Source organism: Nelumbo lutea, chromosome 3 (assembly GCF_056320005.1).
Source record: "Nelumbo lutea isolate HS-2025 chromosome 3, American lotus-T2T, whole genome shotgun sequence".
NCBI lineage: Eukaryota > Viridiplantae > Streptophyta > Magnoliopsida > Proteales > Nelumbonaceae > Nelumbo > Nelumbo lutea.
In genome coordinates, this window is record NC_142686.1 from 65646365 (window position 1) to 65666971 (window position 20607).

The following is a 20607-nucleotide window of genomic DNA, read 5'->3' on the forward strand; positions in this document are numbered from 1 at the left end:
TTTATAAATATTCTTTCAATAATTATTTATAAATCTATTTTTATTTTGTTACTTAATATAAAATTAACAATAATTATTGGAGATTAAACAATTATTGAACTTTTAAAATTTAATTTATCGTATTTACTATATTTTTTGTTATAAATTTATTTTTAGTAATTATATATTTTTTATAATTTATAGATTAATACTTATTAGAGATTAAACTATTATTTGAGATTACACTATTTATTGAGTATTTTAGTATATTTTTAGTACTTATTATATTTTTATAATTATTGTATTTTTATTATATTTTCATTATAGACTTATTTTCAATGATTGTGTACATTTGCTATAAACTTTTAATAATTATTGGAGATTAAACTTTTGTTATTTATTCGATATTATATTATAAATTTAGTTAAAATTAGGAGTGTTCAATGATTGGTGTAGTTCAGTTGCAAGCTATTTCGCCAGCCAAATTGATCTAGTCAAGTCTGCAGTTTGTCACTCGAAACCGATTGACCATTAGCGAAAACCCACCAACTCGAGTTGTATCAATTTGGATTTACTTTCGGTTTAGTTTGTTTGCACAAAAGATTTAAAGTTAAAAATTAACTTTAAATTTCATAAATTACAGTGATATTATTTAAATAATAAATTACAAAAATTAAATATATGATATAAAATATTTTTGACTAGAAATATGGGAATTTTTCCACTTTCCTATATTAAAAAAGTAAATTTAATATATAAAATATTGATATATATATTTATTAAACCAAAGCCGATCTGAAATAGTAGAAAACTGACCAACTCGTGTTGAGTTTGATTGGGATTGTTTATTAAAAATTTAAAATATAAAACAATTATATACTCTTATGTATTTCTATTGTTTAACTTCACTTAACAAAGCATAGGTCCTCGTCATTGTTCAGGTTATGCTTGAGCTGGGTCTGGATGCCATGTGGCACCTCCATGGCCACCTTATCACCTTGGCTACATCGGCACCACGTCATGTGGATAAACACCTCGACCACATTGACACCATGTCATGCAGATAAGTGCGACCAAGACAGGAGAGCATCATACGAACGATGATAACTCCATTGGGGATTAGGTCTTATCCTAAAGACCTCAGCAGGCAACCTCATGCCAACAACCCTAGAAGTCTCATTCGATAAGGACATAGACCTTTGGCTATAAAAAGGTATCTCCCACTCAAGGTAAATGATCTAACTCTTAACTTCCCTATTGTTACTCTACTTCAGTCGACCACCTAATTAATTCCTAAAATGCATCCCCATTTAACCCTACCCATATTCAATGAGTATTAAATAGTGTTATTACCAAAAGTTAATAAATACAGTTAGTAAATTACCAAAAATTAATAAATATTGTTATTAATTAACTCATTAACAACATTTTATAGAAATTTAAAAACTCTTTAACTAATATCTACAAAATTGAGAATTATATTTAACAATTAACAAAAAGTATAAAATTTTAGTTATTGTTATTATTATAATTAATAACCAAATACAAATGGGGGAATGAAATATTGTAATGTTAAAAAATGAAATAATTAATTAATTTATATTGAAAAATAAAAGATAAATTAGTGTAATTTTGTTAGTAAACTACCAAATAAAAATATATATTTAATAACAATTTAAAAAAAAATCAATAAATCCTCATAGTTACACAAATGTAATAAAATTTTCAAAATTTTTCATACAACTACAATTTCATAAAATAACATTTTTGAAATTAAAAGATATAAAGTATATGAAAGTTTATTTAAAATGCATTAAATAATTATTAAAATTTATTAGAATATTTTGGAAATTTTAGGCAAATTTATTACATTTGATAGATTTTGGAAAACAATTGAAAAATTTTGTAATTTTCATTGCAAATTATTGAAAATTATTAAAGATAAATGACTATAGGAAATGAAAAACCAGAATTTGAACAAATAATTACACAAATTATTAAGATAAATTTAGTATAATATTGGAAAAAGGAAATTATTGGTTAGTTTATATTAGAAATTATAAGATAATTAAATTAGTATAATTCTATATGTAAACTATTTAAAAAAATAAATTATTTAATAAAAATTTAAATAAATTTGAATAAATTTTCAAAAGTACACAAGTACAATAATTTTCATAAAACTACATTTTGAATATTAAAGACAATTTAGTGTACTTTTAGAAATTTACCATGTGGTTGATACTCGATATATCATTTTCATCATTTCTATCATCAAATTGAATATTGGGTTGATAGGGATAGTGTTTTCAAAACTTAATCAAACTAGATGGTTAGACCGGAAAAATTGGGAACCAGACACCGTTTCACCTCAAAACCGCTTTTTGTCCAAAATCTGTTTATTTGGTTAGCGAAACATTAACCTGGGCGGTCGAACTATTAACTCGGACAACAATTTTTGGCATTTTTTTGTTTTTCTATTTTTTTTGTCAAGTCATCCGTTCAGACCGAAAAGTCGAACCATTCGACCCCAAAACGGTTTCCTATTCGGTCAAATTTTAAAAACCTTGGACAGGGAGTGGGTGCCTTGCCTAAGCTTGGCTTAGTGTGCGGCATGGCTTGGCCCAAGGCCCGGTCCATGGACCAGCCTGACCCATAGCACGACACAAGCCATGGGCCGTGCCAAACCAACCCCCCAAATTAGGAGGGAGGGATAGCCAGGGACACCTTGTGGGCCTGCACAGCAGACTCGCACTTTGTGCGGGCCACATGCGGGTCATGTCGTGCCAACCTAGCATGACCTAATTTACACCTCTACTTGAACCCGCCCAATATTGGGGACGGGGCAGGGAAATTTGAGGATTCTCCATCCTTAATGAGGAGTGGGGTGCCTTGCCCCTGAACTCGCTCGACATTAAGGAGTGGTTACCTTGTCCTAAACTAGCATAACACTTGGGACGGGGTAGGGATGGGGTAGAGTGTCTTGACTATGGGGCAGGGAAAGGGATGGGGTGCCCTACACTGAACTTATCCCATTGTCATTCCTATATAATTGTTAATTATTAGTGGAATTGATAAAAATGTTAACTTTTATAATTATTTTTATTTATTTAAAGTTAATCAAAATTTCATTTAAAAATAAAAAAGAATAAAAAATGTTAAAATTACTATAAATTATTTATAAAACTAAAATTATTAAAAAAATATTTGGTCATATTCAATTAAAAATAAATATTTTTTATAAATGAACATTAAATGAAAAAATATTATTAAATCTTTTAGACTTTCCTGTGCATCGCACGGGTCCCTTGCTTCAAACCCCCTTCCTAATTTTCTATTTTTTTTAATTCCACATAATTACCCATTAAACTAATAAGGACATCACATGTGCTTAACTATTTCTAACGACCATAAAGGAAGAGATATTTGCTTTTCTAATGTTTAGCCAAGTGGCACCACTTTCCCCCACTTCCTCCTAAATTGTCTCTAATTCCAATTATCTCCTAAATTATCTCTAACTCCTATTTATCTATTAAAGTATCTGTAATTTAGTAGAGAGGTTCTCTCCTAAACTATCTCTAATTCCTATTTATCCTCTCTTCCACTTTTTTATCTATATCTATCAAAAGAAAGTTTCAATTAAAAAATTCAAAACTATTTAAATGTTATAACAAAATTGTATAACAAATTTAAAATATTTATTCAAAACACAAAAAATTAATAGATTTAATAATATTCAAATTATTAACAATCCAATATTTTACAAAATTCATCATGACATTATGTAGTAACAATATAAATTATAATTTTATGATTTATTCAGTTTAAATGTTATTCAAACAATAAATATTGAACATTAAAAAACAAAACATTATTTAAATATTTCAATAACTATAAATATTAACATTAAAAATAGCTAAATACTATAACAAAATATTTATTACGTAATAACATTAAAATAAATAAAATTTAAATAATGAAAAATTTTAAATATTTTACATATTACTTAAATATTTAAATAACAAAATATTTAACATGACAAAATTTTAAAGTTAAAATAACGAAATTATGTAATAAATTAAAAAAAAATTAAAAGTAGAAGAATAATTATAATAGAATTCATAATATTCATATTAATAATAAATTAATATTTTACAAAATTAATAAAAAATTATGTAATAATAGTATAATTATGATTTTATGGATTATTAAATTCAATAAATAATTAATATTTTAGGAATTTAAATAACAATATTATTTAAATAAGAAAATAATATTGTAAATAAATAATTTCACTTTTATCAATTAATAATTATAGAAAATAACTATCATAACAATTATATTTTTTATTAATAATTTTACAATAATAGTGTATATTCATTATATTGTTTTTTATAAATATTCTTTCAATAATTATTTATAAATGTATTTTTATTTTTTTATTTAATAGAAAATTTTCAATAATTATTGGAGATTAAACAACTATTATTTAACTTTTGAAATTTAATTTATCATATTTATTGTACTTTTGTTATAAATTACTTATTAGAGATTAAGCTATTATTTAAGATTACACTATTTATTGACTAATTTAATATATTTTCAGTATTTATTATATTTTTTGTAATTATTGTATTTTTATTATATATCTATTCTATTTTCATTATAAACTTATTTTCAATGATTGTGTACATTTGCTATAAATTTTCAATAATTATTGGAGATTAAATTATCGTCATTTATTAGAGATTAGACTATAAATTTAGTTGAAATTAAGAGTGTTCAATGATTGGTTTAGTTCAGTTGTAGGTTGTTTCGCCAACCAAATCAATCTAGTCAAGTCCACATTTTGTCACTCAAAACTAATTGACCATTAGCAAAAACTCACCAACTCGAGTTGTATCGATTTTGGTCTATTTTCGATTTAGTTTGTTTGTTAAAAAGATTTAAACTTAAAATTAAATCTATGATATAAAATATTTTAAACTAACAAATATGAGAACTTTTCTACTTTTCTGTATTAAAATATTAAATTTAAAATATAAAATATTAATATATATTTATTAGACCAAAGCAGATCTGAAATACTAGAAAACCGACCAAATCGGGTTGAGTTTGATTGGACTGTTTATTAAAAAATTCAAATATAAAACAATTATATACTCTTTTGTATATCTATTGTTTAACTTTCGCTTAACAAAGCACGGGTCCCCATCGCCATGCCTCTCCTTGCTCCATTATCCCCACCCTGCATTCTCCTTGACTTTCTCTCTTCTCCCCTTTCCACCACTCACATTAAGCCATGTCATCCAACTACCTAAAAATATTCCTATAATCTCTCTCCTAAGGTATCTCATTTAAACCAATAGGAAAGTATCATGTTGCCCCACTCCCTAATGAATTCATAAAATGCATCCCCCAATCTATATCCACTCTCCCTCATTTAAAATATTCATATTAATTAATAAATAGTTAAATATGGTTAATATTTAATCCCACCCATATTCAATGAGGATTAAATAGTGTTATTGCCAAAAGTTAATAAATACGGTTAGTAAATTACCAAAAATTAATAAATATTATTATTAATTAACTCATCAAAAACATTTTATAGAAATTGAAAACTCTTTAACTAATTTCTATAAAATTGAGAATTATATTTAACAATTATCAAAAAGTATAAAATTTTAGTTATTGTTATTATTATAATTAATAACCAAATACAAATGGGGGAACAAAATATTATAATGTTAGAAAATGAAATTATTAATTAATTTATATTGAAAATAAAAGATAAATTAGTGTAATTTTGTTAGTAAACTTCCAAATAAAAAATATTAAAAAATTTTCAATAGATCCCCATAGTTACACAAATGTAATAAAATTTTCAAAAATTTTCATAAAACTACACTTTCGTAAAATAGCATTTTTGAAGTTAAAAGATATAAAGTATTTGAAAGTTTATTTAAAATGCATTAAATAATTATTGAAAATTATTAGAATATTCTGGAAAATTTAGGAAAATTTATTACATTTGATAGATCTTGGAAAACCATTGAAAAATTATGTAATTTTCATTGCAAATTATTGAAAATTATTAAAGTTAAATGACCACGGGAAATGGAAAGCTATAATTTAAACAAATAATTACACAAATTATTAAGATAAATTAGTATAATATTGGAAAAAGGAAATTATTGGTTAGTTTATATTAGAAATTATAAGATAAATTACTATAATTCTGTAAGTAAACCATTTAAAAAAAATAAATTATTTAATGAAAATTTAAATAAATTTGAATAAATTTTCAAAATTACACAAGTACAATAAATTTTCCAAAATTTTCATAAAATTACATTTTTCAATATTAAAGACTATAGTGTACTTTTAGAAATTTACCATGTGGTTGATACTCAATTTATCCTTTTGATCATTTATATCTTCAAATTGAATATTGGGTTGACGGGGACAATGTTTTCAAAACTTGATCAAACCAGATGGGTAGACAAAAAAATTGGGAACCAGACATCGTTTCACCTCAAAACCATTTTTTGTCCAAAAACCATTTATTTGGTTAGCAAATCGCTGACATGGGCGGTTGAACCATCAACCCGGACAATAGTTTTTGGCCTTTTTTTGTTTTTCTAATTTTTTATTTTTTTTTGTTAGAGTGGGTAATCCATTCGACAGATAGATTGTTTGACCCTAGAATGGTTCTTTATCTGATCCAATTTTAAAAACCTTGGACAGGGAGTGGGTGCCTTTCCTTGAGTTTGGCTAGGTGTGCGACATGGCCTCACCCATGGACCAGCCCGACCCACGGCATGGCACGGGCTCATGTGGGCTCGAGCCATGAGCTGCCTTGCCCCTGAACTCGCTCGACATTGAAGAGTGTTTGCCTTGCTCTAAATTCACGTATTACTATGGACGGGGTAGGGATGGGGTTGAGTGTCTTAACAATAGGGTAAGGGAAGGGATGGGGTGCCCTGCCCTGAACCCACTCCATTGTCATTCCTATATAATTGTTAATTATTAGTGGAGTTAATAAAAATGTTAGCTTTTATAATTATTTTTATTTATTTTAAAATTAATCAAAAAATCATTTAAAATAATAAAAAAAAACAAAAATTATTAAAATTACTACAAATTATTAATAAAACTAAATTTATTAAAAAACATTTGTTCATATTCAATTAACAATAATTATTTTTTATAAATCAACATTAAATGAAAAATAAAATTATTAAATCTTCCAGATTTTACTGTGCATCTCACGGTCCCTGCTAGTATATATTAAAACTGGTCTTGCCATGTCAGCATAGCTCTCCTTTAAGACAAGCTATTTATCTATTTTCTCCAATTTTTTGTATTATTCCCTATTTTCTTTTGTTATAAAAATATAAAATAGTAACCATTGATTTTCCTACTGTGAAAATCTGCATTGCATCTGTGACCTGATTACATGAAAGAGTTAAACCAATTATGTTGCAGCCTCTGATAATTGCTGTTGAGGAGAACCATACGGTTCTGGATGATACACCTGATAAACTTGGTATAACATCCTTTGCTTGCATTTCCATTTTGATAAACTACTTTTTTCCCTTATATTTGGCCATCTAAGCATTTGGGTATATCCGTATGTGAAAGAATGGTGAATGCCATCTGCAGGTCAAAGTTTCAAACTATTGGGAAGCTATAAGTGTCATTGCAGCTCACAAGGCTGGGGTATACCCAAAGTCTCTCCGGATAAATGCAATAAAGCAAATTAGCTCTTCTGTTGTACATTCTTATAATGGCTATTTAGCTTGAAGTGCGGCATGCGTTTCTTGATCCATTCTGTTTTTTGAGCGTGCCAGTTTTCTGTGTACTACGCAATTTTATTTTGTAGCCATTGCTTACAGTCAGAAGGAAGCACTTTTTTTCAACAGTAAGCCATTGTTACTATATAGTTTCCTATCAAAGTATCAATACAAATTTAATTCTTAGAGAGGCTCATGTTTTCTGGAATGAGCAGGTGGTTCAAGCAATCTGTCAAAACTAACTTAAAAGACCGACCAAATAAAGGGCTATGTCAGCGCTGAAACTTGCTGCTAAAACTTGAAAGATTCTTAGGTAGTAGAGATCTCTTATCTTTATGTTACAAGACTGGAAAAATTCCCTTAAGGTGGTGGAAACAACCAATCAAATCTCCAGTGCTAGATTTTTCAAAGCTTGAGTTGGCTAACGATTAATATCTCCGTTAAAATGTTTGGATTTGGATTTGCCACCGAAAGGGTGACTTCTTGACACAGAAACGTGTGGTCTCTGATCCAATGTCACAACTCTCAATTACCCAATGCAAGTCCATGAGCCATGAGTTTAGCATATATTGCACCAGTGCTTTTAAAATCTAGCAGGACTGGAGCCAATGGTTTAAAACTGGTTCAGTGGTTTGATGGAGCTGGCCATCCAGCCATTGGTTAAACTGACAAACCAATTGAATTGCACCAAGAAACAGGAATGGTTTCAGGACTGACTTTTAAGACCTTGTTTAACGCTTCTCATCACTCTTTACAATACTTTGTATTACAATGTAAAAAGACGAAACCATACCAATATAAGGAATAATGACTACCAATTGAAATCCAATATAATTCAAAGTTTTAACTTTGATGTCAAATACAGATGAAGTTCACTGGTCCACAATCCACATAAAAGTTTAATGGCTGCCTTACAAGATTTAAAAAAGAGAGAAAAAAAAAGAAAAAAAAACAAGAAGGATAAAACAGTAGACCCAAACCGAGGAACCATACAGTTGAAATAGTATTCTCTTTCTGCTTTGTGACTATTGCACCAAAGCAGATTCAAATAACACATTGGATTTCTGGCATTATGCTGTGCATGAGGAAATCTGCCATGTACTTGTAAGCTTTCTCTGTCAAATGGATACCATCCCAACTCACGCGTGTTTCTGGGTCAGGACAAACTGGAACCCCAGGAGCTCCACACATCTTAGTCAGATCAAAGTTGTAATCACCTCCAGTTCCACAACAGGCTTTCTGTAGAGATTTCTCTTCAAATCCTGTACTCCAAGATAAAAATATATGGAATGAGGAGAAAGGGATTGATAATTGGTTTCTAATTTTCCTATCAAGCTACAAAATGATTGTTTGGACATAGAAGATGAAACCAAACTTACCAAGAGAAGGAGCATGGCTAAGTACCCACTGAAGGGCTGTGTAGTAGTCAGCATATACAATAGTGACATCAGGGTACTCCTTCCTCAGCTGTTTCAAGTCTCTTTGGAGGTTATCATTGTGAAACATTGCCAAGTTATTCAAGAACTTCAGGCACTTGAGTTCATCATAAGCCGCTGGGTCATCGCTTCTAAAAGCTGTGAGATAAATTGGCATGCATCCTATTGGGAAATTCCCTGGAACAATCACTGCCCGTGCACCATGATCTATCACTTTCTGCACATGCACAACATGAGAGGAGGTAGACTAGAGACTTACTCTAACAGCATCCTTGATTTTCTGGACGATATAAGGCACGTAGCTCTGAATCTCTCCTATGGTTTTTCCTTGAAAAAACGCATAGTTATAGTCATTCCCTCCAATTTCTCCCACTAGAAATAAGGCCCTTCCAAGCTTGTGGGCACACTCTAAACAGAGATCAAAGAAAAAAGGGCAATTCAATAACTGAAACTGAAGAGTAAACTTGTTAATTAGAAATGTAACTGTGGTGTAATTGAGCAAATTTAAATCAAGTGTTCAGTGTGACATACCTGTATTGGTGTAACAGATGGATTTTAGATGGTCTTCGAACCAACCAAGTTGGACTGAGAGAGAACTGTTGGTGACTGGAGGTATAATTTTGTTTTTTGCAAGGAAAGATGTGTCAAGTGCTGTAGACCCAGCCACTGCAAAGTTCACTCCATGACTGAAGTCAGCATCCCTTGCCAAGTAAGGGTTAAGAAAAGGGAGATGGAGGGCCGAAGCTGCAATACATACAAAGAAGAAATAGATATAGAATTAGAATTTTAATGGATTGCTGATGATTATCATGACCAATGGACACTCTTTCATTTTCATCGAGAGAGAGAGAGAGAGAGAGAGAGTTATTGTAAAGAACAATTTACAATCTAATAAAAAAACTGACATGGAGATCAAAAACAGAAAAGGACCGTCCAGAAGTCCGGACCACATACAATGTGAATCGGGTCTGATCCAATTGACCCAGCTTACACCTTTACCAATCCTGTTATAAAGAAAACTTATACAACCTGGGACCAGATTATTATATCCTTTGGTGAAGCAAGACAGAAACTAGGAAGGAAATAAATAATAAAAGGATCCCAATAAACAAATATCAAAGAAATCGTAATGATAAAGAATTAAAAATCTACATTGGTTATATTCAAAAGAAGCTAATGAAAGGAGAGAACCAACTACTTGTGATCGATTACCAAGAAAGTGTTAGACAGTTTTTTGTATGCCCTTAGCTTCAATCTGATTTGATGTACTTTTGTTATTTAGTGGAAATAAATAAAGTGCATGTTCGATTCATATTGTTTGGTTTAATTCTGTGTAAAACCCTAAAACTAGACATTTATAGAGACTCGTGTTAGTTTTAAATGTTCACAGCCGTTGGATAAGTCTGGGGAGATTTATCCTGCCAAGGCTGATACTGGTGTGCCACCAAGTGTTGGGATGGCCTGTCTCAGCCACCAGGGTAAGACCCGAGGCACATGCAGTATGGGATTACTTGAATCCTTGAACCGGACCAGATTTCCAGTATTGCCCTGGACCTTGGAGATAGATGGGCAAAACTGGAAAGTTACACCTGACCCCTAGACTCGATTATGACATTTCACTAGGTGTTGGATCAGGCTGCCTTTGATATGCCAATCAATGAGATCCTTAGCGGGGATCAAAACCTGGGTATGTTGGGGCAGTTTGAGAATTCATCTGAGTGGGTGATCATAGTGACAGAATCAGCCACTTTGTCGGACAAAGGGTAATGATCGGGAATGCACTCTCTCTGATGGAAACCAAAATGCCGGCAGTTGATTTCAATCGTTGGAATTTTGTTTTGCAAAATTAATATATATATATATATATATATATATAGTGCGGTTTCAAATTGTTTGCAAATGGTTTTAATTCCCGGGATCCATGTGAGAGGAGAGTGCGGCACTGTTCCTTGCAGCCGAGGGAGAGGTCCTCTCTTGTCGGGCAGTGCTTGATCATTAAGGGCTGAGAGGTTAAGTGTAAGACCATTGAGGATAATACCTGATGGGCTAATCTTGCACCTGCCCACAGTCCCTGGGTTTTTATAAGATGGCTTGGCCCAGGGACCACTTAATGTAAGTGTTGGGCCCATAGGGTCCATATGATGGACTCAAGGGGTTCATTGAGTTTTTCAGTGAATTCGGCTGGGCCTTGTATTAAAGGCTGGGCCGAACCCATGTGGCTAGTGTGTAGATCAATGCTTGGGTCCCACGCCGTACAAAGAAGCCCAACTGGGCAGCAGATTGGAAAGTAATTAGACACTGAACGCTTAATGAGCCAGAAGCCAATTTCGAGGTGGGCTGATATGATCACCCATCCTTGGGGCGAATCTGAGATTAATGTTACTAAAAGGATTGGGCCTTTAGCCTTAACTACTCTTGGAGACCAAATTCAAATTAGATTTGAATCTGGTAACCTCCTGATAAGATCAGGAGTAAGCTAACTTTATCTGCAGATAGAATTAAGATTATCCCCTATCCAAATACTGATTTGGATTGGGATAACTCCTAATTAGGAGGATTCTTAATCAAGAAGAAAGGAGGAGAAACCCTAACCAAGAAGGAGAAATATCAGATTTCGAACCACCTTGAAGAGATATAGGATATCTCCTGCGAATTGAGATAGGATCTCATTTTTTTTTCATACTCCAAAAAAAAAAAAGAAAAAAAAGCAGTTCACCCTTTTCGCTTTTAGAGTTCTCCTCCTGCCGCCGCCATCTGTTTTTGCAAGATTAGATCTTTATAGAAAAAGAAAGTCAAGAAATCTGTTCTTGACATTAGTCTTGCAACAAAGACTAAAAGGATTCAGTGTTTAGTGTTTCCAGAGGATTTTTGTGAAGGATCCAGTGTGTAGGACGCACCCTGCTGGTTCTGTTCCATCCACAGCTGTGTCATCTTCAGCAGGAACAGATCTTGGAGCATATTTTGGGCGTGAACACCAACTTTGGGAGATACTGCTTCTCCAGATCAGGTATATTCCTCCCATTTATCTTTTGGTACAAATCTGGTTTGATTATGGTTCAAGTAGGATCCTTGAATATTGTATTCTAAATTTAAGGAATATGATTCCCAGTTGGGAGAAGGTAGGAAATTTTTGAAATTCGCCCACCCATTCCGCAACCTTTATGGCGTCCATTAGATGGATCCTACCATTCTTTTCAGTGGTATCAGAGCCACAGGTTCGAATCTTGAACCAAAAGAAAATCAGATCTGACCCTACGCAGATGGATAGAAGGTGTTCTTTCAAGATTTGCGCAGATTGTTTTCTTTTTTCAGGAAACTGTTTCTTGTTAAGGGCGATTGATCTGAAATTAATTTTTATTAAATCTAAAATTTATTAAGAATTGTTCTTTATTTATTTTGATTTAATGGACTGTTCGAACATGGAGATCGCAGTGCAGATTTGGCGCAAATAGTCTGCGCACCCTTTTTCTTTCTATTTATTTATTTCATTTAATTCGGTTTGTAAATTTTTTTTTTATTTTTAGACTGAATGTATAGGATTTGATCAAGAATGTAATTAATAGAAATAGGATTTCTGTTATTTTTCTTGATTAAAGAAGAAGGAAGAAGAAGGCGGCGCTAGAGATTTGCAGTTGGAGAAATCGCTTTCTGCGATTTGCAGTTTGTGAAACTGCAACCCTTGTGATTAACCTCTGTTTTGCAGGTGGTGCGAACAGTCCATAGTTTGATTTGTGATTGTTTGGAATCAAAATTATTAATTTCAGATCTTTCATGAATTAATTCTTGAATTGAAAATCAGTTTTGGATCCTCTCGGACTAGATTGGACCAAAACTGTTTGGACCGAATTTGGGGTTCGATAGGGACTGTTTTTCAGTCTGTATTTCTCACTCTTGCTGTTCCAAATCTGATGTTCAATTACAAGGATTAATTCGGCCCACCTGTAAAGCCCAGTTTTAAAGGGTTAAAACTGCAAAAGGCCCATTACTGTGAGATAAGCTGTATGGGCCGAACTGCTATCTGCGATTCAGCCCATACACCTAGTAGTCATTAATTGTTAATGACTTAGATTTTAAATGGGCTATTCAATGGGCTTTACAGCAGTTAATTGATTGGATCAATTCCTCCTTTACATGTGATGTTTGGATGTTTGATGTGCTGCGACCATGGGCCATAAGTACTTGGCACATGAAAACTCGTTAGTGGCTCTTGCGCACACCATGGCTAAATGCACATCATTGCCATAGTGTCCTTCAAGGTCATTGGATGACCCCTCTTTTCTTGGTGGGCTCCATAACCCTGAAAAGGGATGCATACGGAACCCCTAGCCGATGAAGGCCCACCAGAAATCTGACTTTATGAAAGTCAGTGGGAGCCACTCTGGTTTGACCTAAATTAAAACTAGGGCGTTTTTGTTCCCTCTAGAAAATATGAATGCATGTGATAGGGAGACCCATATGATGGACTCTCTAAAGGCCTTCCGTCATTAGCACAATGATGGGTCCTTCAGTAATGAGGAAACGCACCATAAAATTGGGCTATCCATTTGCTGTTGGATCTATTAGAGTGTTTCATAAGATGATAGGGGCGTCATAGACCGATGTGGGAGGGGCTTCACTAGAAAATGGGAACTCTCTCACGGTACCTTGGCGTAACCTGAATATGATGGGTAAGCACTCACTGGACAGAAAGGTTTACCTAAAAACGGCTCTGAACCTTGTCTGACAGAGGCCAAAGGGAAACTCATTTGATGAGTGGATATGATCCGTCACAGAAAGGTGGTGAGGTTATGCAGCTGAAACAGTTGGCTTCACGCACCCCATGTGATTTCCCACATTTCCAGAGACATTTCGTCGTCTCCGTCACTGAGAAAGGAGGGAAATCTCAGAGATGAACAAATGGGAATGGAACATAGATTAAAAGCCATATCTATGTAGGTAACATGAATCAAACTAAGGTTGTGGACTAATGATTTTGCTATTTTATCAGAAAATGGCAAACGGCCAATTTGCAAAGCTTCTAGACGATAACAAGCTTAAGGGCCCAAACTATGCCGACTGGTACAGAAATCTTATGCTGGTCCTAACTTCCGAAAAGTTAGACAAGATAGTGAAAAATCCTGCCCCGGAACGTCCGGGTGATAGGGCTTCTGAGGCCCGTAGGAGGAACTACCAAGAGTGGGAGGATAAGAACTCCCTAGCCCGATGCTTTGTCGTTGCCTCATTAGACAACTCGATACAGAGGCAGTTCGATCAGATCGAACTAGCCAAGGACATATTAGACAGTCTAAGAACAATGTATGAAGAGCAGAACCGTTCTACTCGACAGAAGGTCCTGAAATTGTTCATGACCGCGCAGATTACCAAAGGGCAGAAAGTTCATGACCATTGTCTTCGGATGATGGGATACATTAACGAACTTGAAGCTCTTGGATCCGGGCTAGATCTTGGCACGCAAGTGGATGCCATCCTCAATTCTTTGCCCTCTTCCTTCAATGCGTTCACAATGAACTACAATATGAATAAGCTGAATGTCAGCGTCCAGGAACTCAGCAATATGTTGCAGAGAGCCGAGGATCTACTCAAGAAGGATGAGCCTGTGGTTATGCTTGCTGAAGCTAACAAATCGGGCAAGAAAAAGAGAAAGGCAAAGAAGCCCCAGAAGAAAACTACCAAACCTAAGAAGCAGAAGAAGAACAAGGCATCTGATGTCTGTCACTTCTGCAAGCAGACCGGCCACTAGAAGAGGAATTGTCCTGCCTACCTGGAATCTAAGAAAGGTAACATCGAAACTTGTGTCATAGAAACTAACATGTTAGTTACTTCTGTGTCCTGGTGTGTTGACTCCGGGGCTTCAACTCATGCGTGTAACTCACTGTAGGGGTTCAAAGTTAGTAGAAGGTTGAGTGAAGGTGAAGTGACATTATTCTTGGGAACAACTGCAAGTGTTGCAGCAACAGCAATAGGAACCGTAGAATTAGTTTTTAAAGAATGAATGCTTGTACTTAAAGATTGTCTTTATGTACAGAACTTGAGAAGAAATTTAATTTTTGTTTCAAAACTGTGTGCTGATGGATATACTGTTTATTTTAGTAATATGATTACTGTTAAACGGAATAATAAATTCATCGCATGCGGGGAACAAGAGAACGGTCTCTATGTTCTACATCCTTCTCTAGAAACTAACTTAACCGAAACTACGTCGGTCGAAAATCTCAAGAAAAGGAATCGTGATACAGTAAGTCCCACGTGCCTCTGGCATTACCGACTTGGCCATATCGGTATTGACCGAATCACAAGGCTGGTAAAGGATGGTCCTTTGGATTTTCTAACTGTAGAAAATCTTCCCACTTGTGAACCTTGCCTTCAAGGTAAGATGTCTAAGTGGCCATTTGACGGTAAGCCTGAAAGATCTGAAGGCACACTTGACCTAATACATACTGATGTATGTGGTCCCCTGAGTGTTAGGACACGGAATCAACATGTGTACTTCATCACCTTTACAGATGATTTTTTCACGATATGGTTACGTGTACCTAATGAGACATAAGTCTGAATCATTTGAAAAGTTCAAAGAGTTCAGACAGGAAGTCGAGAAACAGTTAGGGAGAGAAATTAAGGCCCTTCGATCAGATCGAGGTGGCGAGTATCTCTCTGACGAACTCATGGACTACTTAAAGGCCAATGGGATAGTGTCACAATTAGCTCCTCCTGCTACACCTCAACTCAACGGTGTTTCAGAGAGGAGGAATAGGACCTTGTTAGACATGGTCTGGTCACTTCTCGTACGCTCACAATTACCCACATCCTTTTGGGGATACGCATTAGAGACTGCTATCTACGTGCTGAATCGGGTTCCAACCAAATCAGTTTCGAAAACTCCATATGAACTTTGGACCGGAAGGAAGCCAAGTGTAAGACACTTGAAGATTTGGGGTTGTCCTGCACACGTTAAAAGAACAAGTGCGGACAAGTTGGAATCTAAAATCAGTCGTTGCCTGTTTATAGGCTACCCAAAGGATTCGGTGGGTTATCTATTCTATGACTTGAGTGAGCAGAAAGTGTTCTGCAGTCGAAACGCCCAATTCTTAGAATCCGATTACATCCTAGACACCCATCGTCAGGAAATAGTTCTTGATGAGGAGAGCTCAGGAGCAATGGGAGATGTCCCACAAATTCCAGGTAATGACCAACCTAGAAGAACCACCCGGGTATCCAGACCACCAATCCGATATGGTTATGACCAGGATAGTTACCTGGTGGAAACCTTGACTAGTGAAGAGGATCCTGTGACTTACGCGGAAGCTATGTTAGACATAGACTCCCAGAAGTGGGTGGAGGCCATGAGAGCTGAAATGGACTCAATGGAGACCAATGGAGTCTGGACTCTAGTGGATCCGCCCCCCGAGGTAAAAGCAATTGGTTGCAAATGGATCTACAAGAGGAAGAAGGGCCCCGATGGCAGGATTGAGACCTTTAAAGCTCGCTTGGTGGTGAAAGGGTATACTCAGAAAAAAGGCATCGACTATGAGGAAACCTTTTCGCCCGTGGCCATGCTTAAATCCATTAGGATCCTGCTAGCTGTAGCAGCGTACCATGACTACGAGATTTGGCAAATGGATGTCAAAACCGCGTTCCTGAATGGAGATCTTAGTGAAGATATCTACATGCAGCAGCCGCAAGGCTTCATTGCTGCTGGTCAGGAACACATGGTATGTAAACTTAATAGATCCATTTATGGACTTAAGCAGGCTTCTAGGAGTTGGAACATCCGTTTTGATTCTGCAGTCAAAACGTTTGACTTTGAGCAGAATCCGGATGAGCCCTGTGTTTACAGGAAGTCCAATGGGGATAAGATCACCTTTTTGGTGTTGTACGTGGACGATATCCTACTCATTGGGAATGATGTAGGAATGTTGACTTCGATCAGGTATGGCTATCACAGCAGTTCTCCATGAAAGATCTTGGAGAAGCTTCATACATACTGGGTCTTCGACTCAATAGAGATAGATCGAAGCGGATAATTGGATTATCCCAGGCTGCTTATATTGACAAAATTGTCAAGAGGTACAGCATGGAGAATTCCAAGAAAGGAAACGTTCCTTTCAGGCACGGAGTCACTCTCTCCAAGAAGATGTCTCCCAAGACTTCTGAGGAGATTGAGAGCATGAGAGACGTTCCCTATGCCTCAGCCGTCGGGAGCATCATGTATGCCATGCTGTGCACTCGCCCGGACATTGCTCAAGCGGTGAGTGTGGTAAGCAAATTCTAGGCAAACCCAGGGCAGGAGCATTGGACTGCTGTAAAGAACATACTCAAATACCTTCGAAAGACAAAAGAGTTTTGTCTGGTATTCGATGGTAGTTCACTGCAAGTTCTAGGGTATACCGATGCCGATTTCCAGTCGGATCCAGATGATAGAAAGTCTACATCTGGGTATGTTTTCACGATAGGATCGTGTGCTGTTTGCTGGAAAAGCAGCAAACAGGGGTCCACTGCAGACTCCACAACCGAGGCCGAGTACATTGCCGCAAGTGAAGCTACCAAGGAAGCCGTGTGGATGAAGAAGTTCATACACGAATTGGGAGCGATTCCATCCAGCACATCTCCCATCCCGTTGTTGTGTGACAACAATGGAGCGATCGCCCAGGCTAAAGAGCGTCGGGCTCACTCGAAGTCGAAGCACATCGAGAGAAAGTACCATGTACTGCGGGAGATTGTTGGTAGAGGGGACGTCCTGATTCAGAAGGTAGCATCAGCGGATAATGTGGCAGACCCATTGACTAAGCCACTGACACAGAAGGTGTTTGAGAAACACGTGGAAAGTATGGGACTCCGGCTTGTACCAGATTGGACCTAAGTGCAAGTGGGAGCTGTTAGACAGTTTTTTGTATGCCCTTAGCTTCAATCTGATTTGATGTACTTTTGTTATTTAGTGGAAATAAATAAAGTGCATGTTTCATTCATGTTGTTTGGTTTAATTCTGTGTAAAACCCTAAAACTGGACATTTATAGAGACTCGTGTTAGTTTTAAATGTTCACAGCCGTTGGATAAGTCTGGGGAGATTTATCCTGCCAAGGCTGATACTGGTGTGCCACCAAGTGTTGGGATGGCCTGTCTCAGCCACCAGGGTAAGACCCGAGGCACATGGAGTATGGGATTACTTGAATCCTTGAACCGGACCAGATTTCCAGTATTGCCCTGGACCTTGGAGATAGATGGGCAAAATTGGAAAGTTACACCTGACCCCTAGACTCGATTATAACATTTCACTAGGTGTTGGATCAAGCTGCCTTTGATATGCCAATCAGTGAGATCCTTAGCGGGGATCAAAACCTGGGTATGTTGGGGCAGTTTGAGAATTCATCTGAGTGGGTGATCATAGTGACAGAATCAGCCACTTTGTCGGACAAAGGGTAATGATCGGGAATGCACTCTCTCTGATGGAAACCAAACTGCCGGCAGTTGATTTCAATCATTGGAATTTTGTTTTGCAAAATTAATATATATATATATATATATATATGTGCGGTTTCAAATTGTTTGCAAATGGTTTTAATTCCCGGGATCCATGTGAGAGGAGAGTGCGGCACTGTTCCTTGCAGCCGAGGGAGAGGTCCTCTCTTGTCGGGCAGTGCTTGATCATTAAGGGCTGAGAGGTTAAGTGTAAGACCATTGAGGATAATACCTGATGGGCTAATCTTGCACCTGCCCACAGTCCCTGGGTTTTTATAAGATGGCTTGGCCTAGGGACCACTTAATGTAAGTGTTGGGCCCATAGGGTCCATATGATGGACTCAAGGGGTTCATTGAGTTTTTCAGTGAATTCGGCTGGGCCTTGTATTAAAGGCTGGGCCGAACCCATGTGGCTGGTGTGTAGATCAATGCTTGGGTCCCACGCCATACAAAGAAGCCCAACTGGGCAGCAGATTGGAAAGTAATTAGACACTGAACGCTTAATGGGCCAGAAGCCAATTTCGAGGTGGGCTGATATGATCACCCATCCTTGGGGCGAATCTGAGATTAATGTTACTAAAAGGATTGGGCCTTTAGCCTTATCCACTCTTGGAGACCAAATTCAAATTAGATTTGAATCTGGTAACCTCCTGATAAGATCAGGAGTAAGCTAACTTTATCTACAGATAGGATTAAGATTATCCCCTATCCAAATACTGATTTGGATTGGGATAACTCCTAATTAGGAGGATTCTTAATCAAGAAGAAAGGAGGAGAAACCCTAACCAAGAAGGAGAAATATCAGATTTCGAACCACCTTGAAGAGATATAGGATATCTCCTGCGAATTGAGATAGGATCTCATTTTTTTTTCATACTCAAAAAAAAAAAGAAAAAAAAGCAGTTCACCATTTTCGCTTTTAGAGTTCTCCTCCTGCCGCCACCATCTGTTTTTGCAAGATTAGATCTTTGCAGAAAAAGAAAGTCAAGAAATCTGTTCTTGACATTAGTCTTGCAACAAAGACTAAAAGGATTCAGTGTTTAGTGTTTCCAGAGGATTCTTGTGAAGGATCCAGTGTGTAGGACGCACCCTACTGGTTCTGTTCCATCCACAGCTGTGTCATCTTCAGCAGGAACGGATCTTGGAGCATTCTTTGGGCGTGAACACCAACTTTGGGAGATACTGCTTCTCCGGATCAGGTATATTCCTCCCATTTATCTTTTGGTACAGATCTGGTTTGATTATGGTTCAAGTAGGATCCTTGAATATTGTATTCTAAATTTAGGGAATATGATTCCCAGTTGGGAGAAGGTAGGAAATTTTTGAAATTCGCCCATCCATTCCGCAACCTTTATGGCGTCCATTAGATGGATCCTACCATTCTTTTCAGAAAGATGCGAATGAAGAACTAATTCAAAAGAAAATATAAGATGGTAGCCAACTACTTCTGATCGATGCTGCACTAATCATTGAGAAGGCATAAAAAGAGAATTTTAGATATAAAGAAGAATTACCGAAGAAGTCAACCATAAGAAGTCCATTAGAGCAACGACCAGTAGGCTTTTTGAAGAAAGTTTCACCGTAAGGAAGCCTAGCGAATGCAGAAGAAGTTCCAATTGGAGATTCACGGATCAGATTACCAGTATCTGATATAGAGTCTCCCAGTTGATATATGGCATCAAAGGAGCAAACCTTTGGGTGAGCAGAAACAGCAAGTGGAAGAAGGAAACAACTAATAATAAATATCAGAGCCAGAGACAGCATCGACTTCTTGTTGATGGCCATTGTGGGAAGAAGAAGAAGAAGAAGAAAAGAACTTAATAAACAGAACTGCACAACTATTGATGATCATAAGCGAGAGTAATGGTACGTAAGTAGAGGCTCTATTAATTTATAGATGAAGAGAAAAAACAACCTAGTGTTACGTTATTTCTAGTTG

At 35.9% G+C, this 20607-nt stretch overlaps 1 protein-coding gene across 1 annotated transcript; it reads right to left on the reverse strand.

Annotated features, from left to right (window-relative positions):
* Positions 1–8822: 8822 nt before the first annotated feature.
* Positions 8823–20453, reverse strand: LOC148865364 (acetylajmalan esterase-like). Its single transcript, XM_088975741.1, has 5 exons — positions 20183–20453; positions 9746–9958; positions 9474–9622; positions 9158–9431; positions 8823–9040 (listed from the first exon to the last, which is right to left on the reverse strand). Exons 1-5 carry the CDS (start codon positions 20451–20453, stop codon positions 8823–8825), a joined length of 1125 nt encoding a protein of 374 aa, XP_088831867.1.
* Between the last annotated feature and the right edge of the window lie 154 nt (positions 20454–20607).

Bases quoted from the DNA above. Each gene is read 5' to 3' on its own strand.
- LOC148865364 (XM_088975741.1), bottom strand. From the start codon at position 20,453: ATGGCCATCAACAAGAAGTCGATGCTGTCTCTGGCTCTGATATTTATT. The intron at 9,623-9,745 runs GTATGTCACACT...ATCTCTGTTTAG, and splicing joins CATCTGTTACACCAATACAG to AGTGTGCCCACAAGCTTGGA. The intron at 9,041-9,157 runs GTAAGTTTGGTT...CTTGGAGTACAG, and splicing joins TAGCCATGCTCCTTCTCTTG to GATTTGAAGAGAAATCTCTA.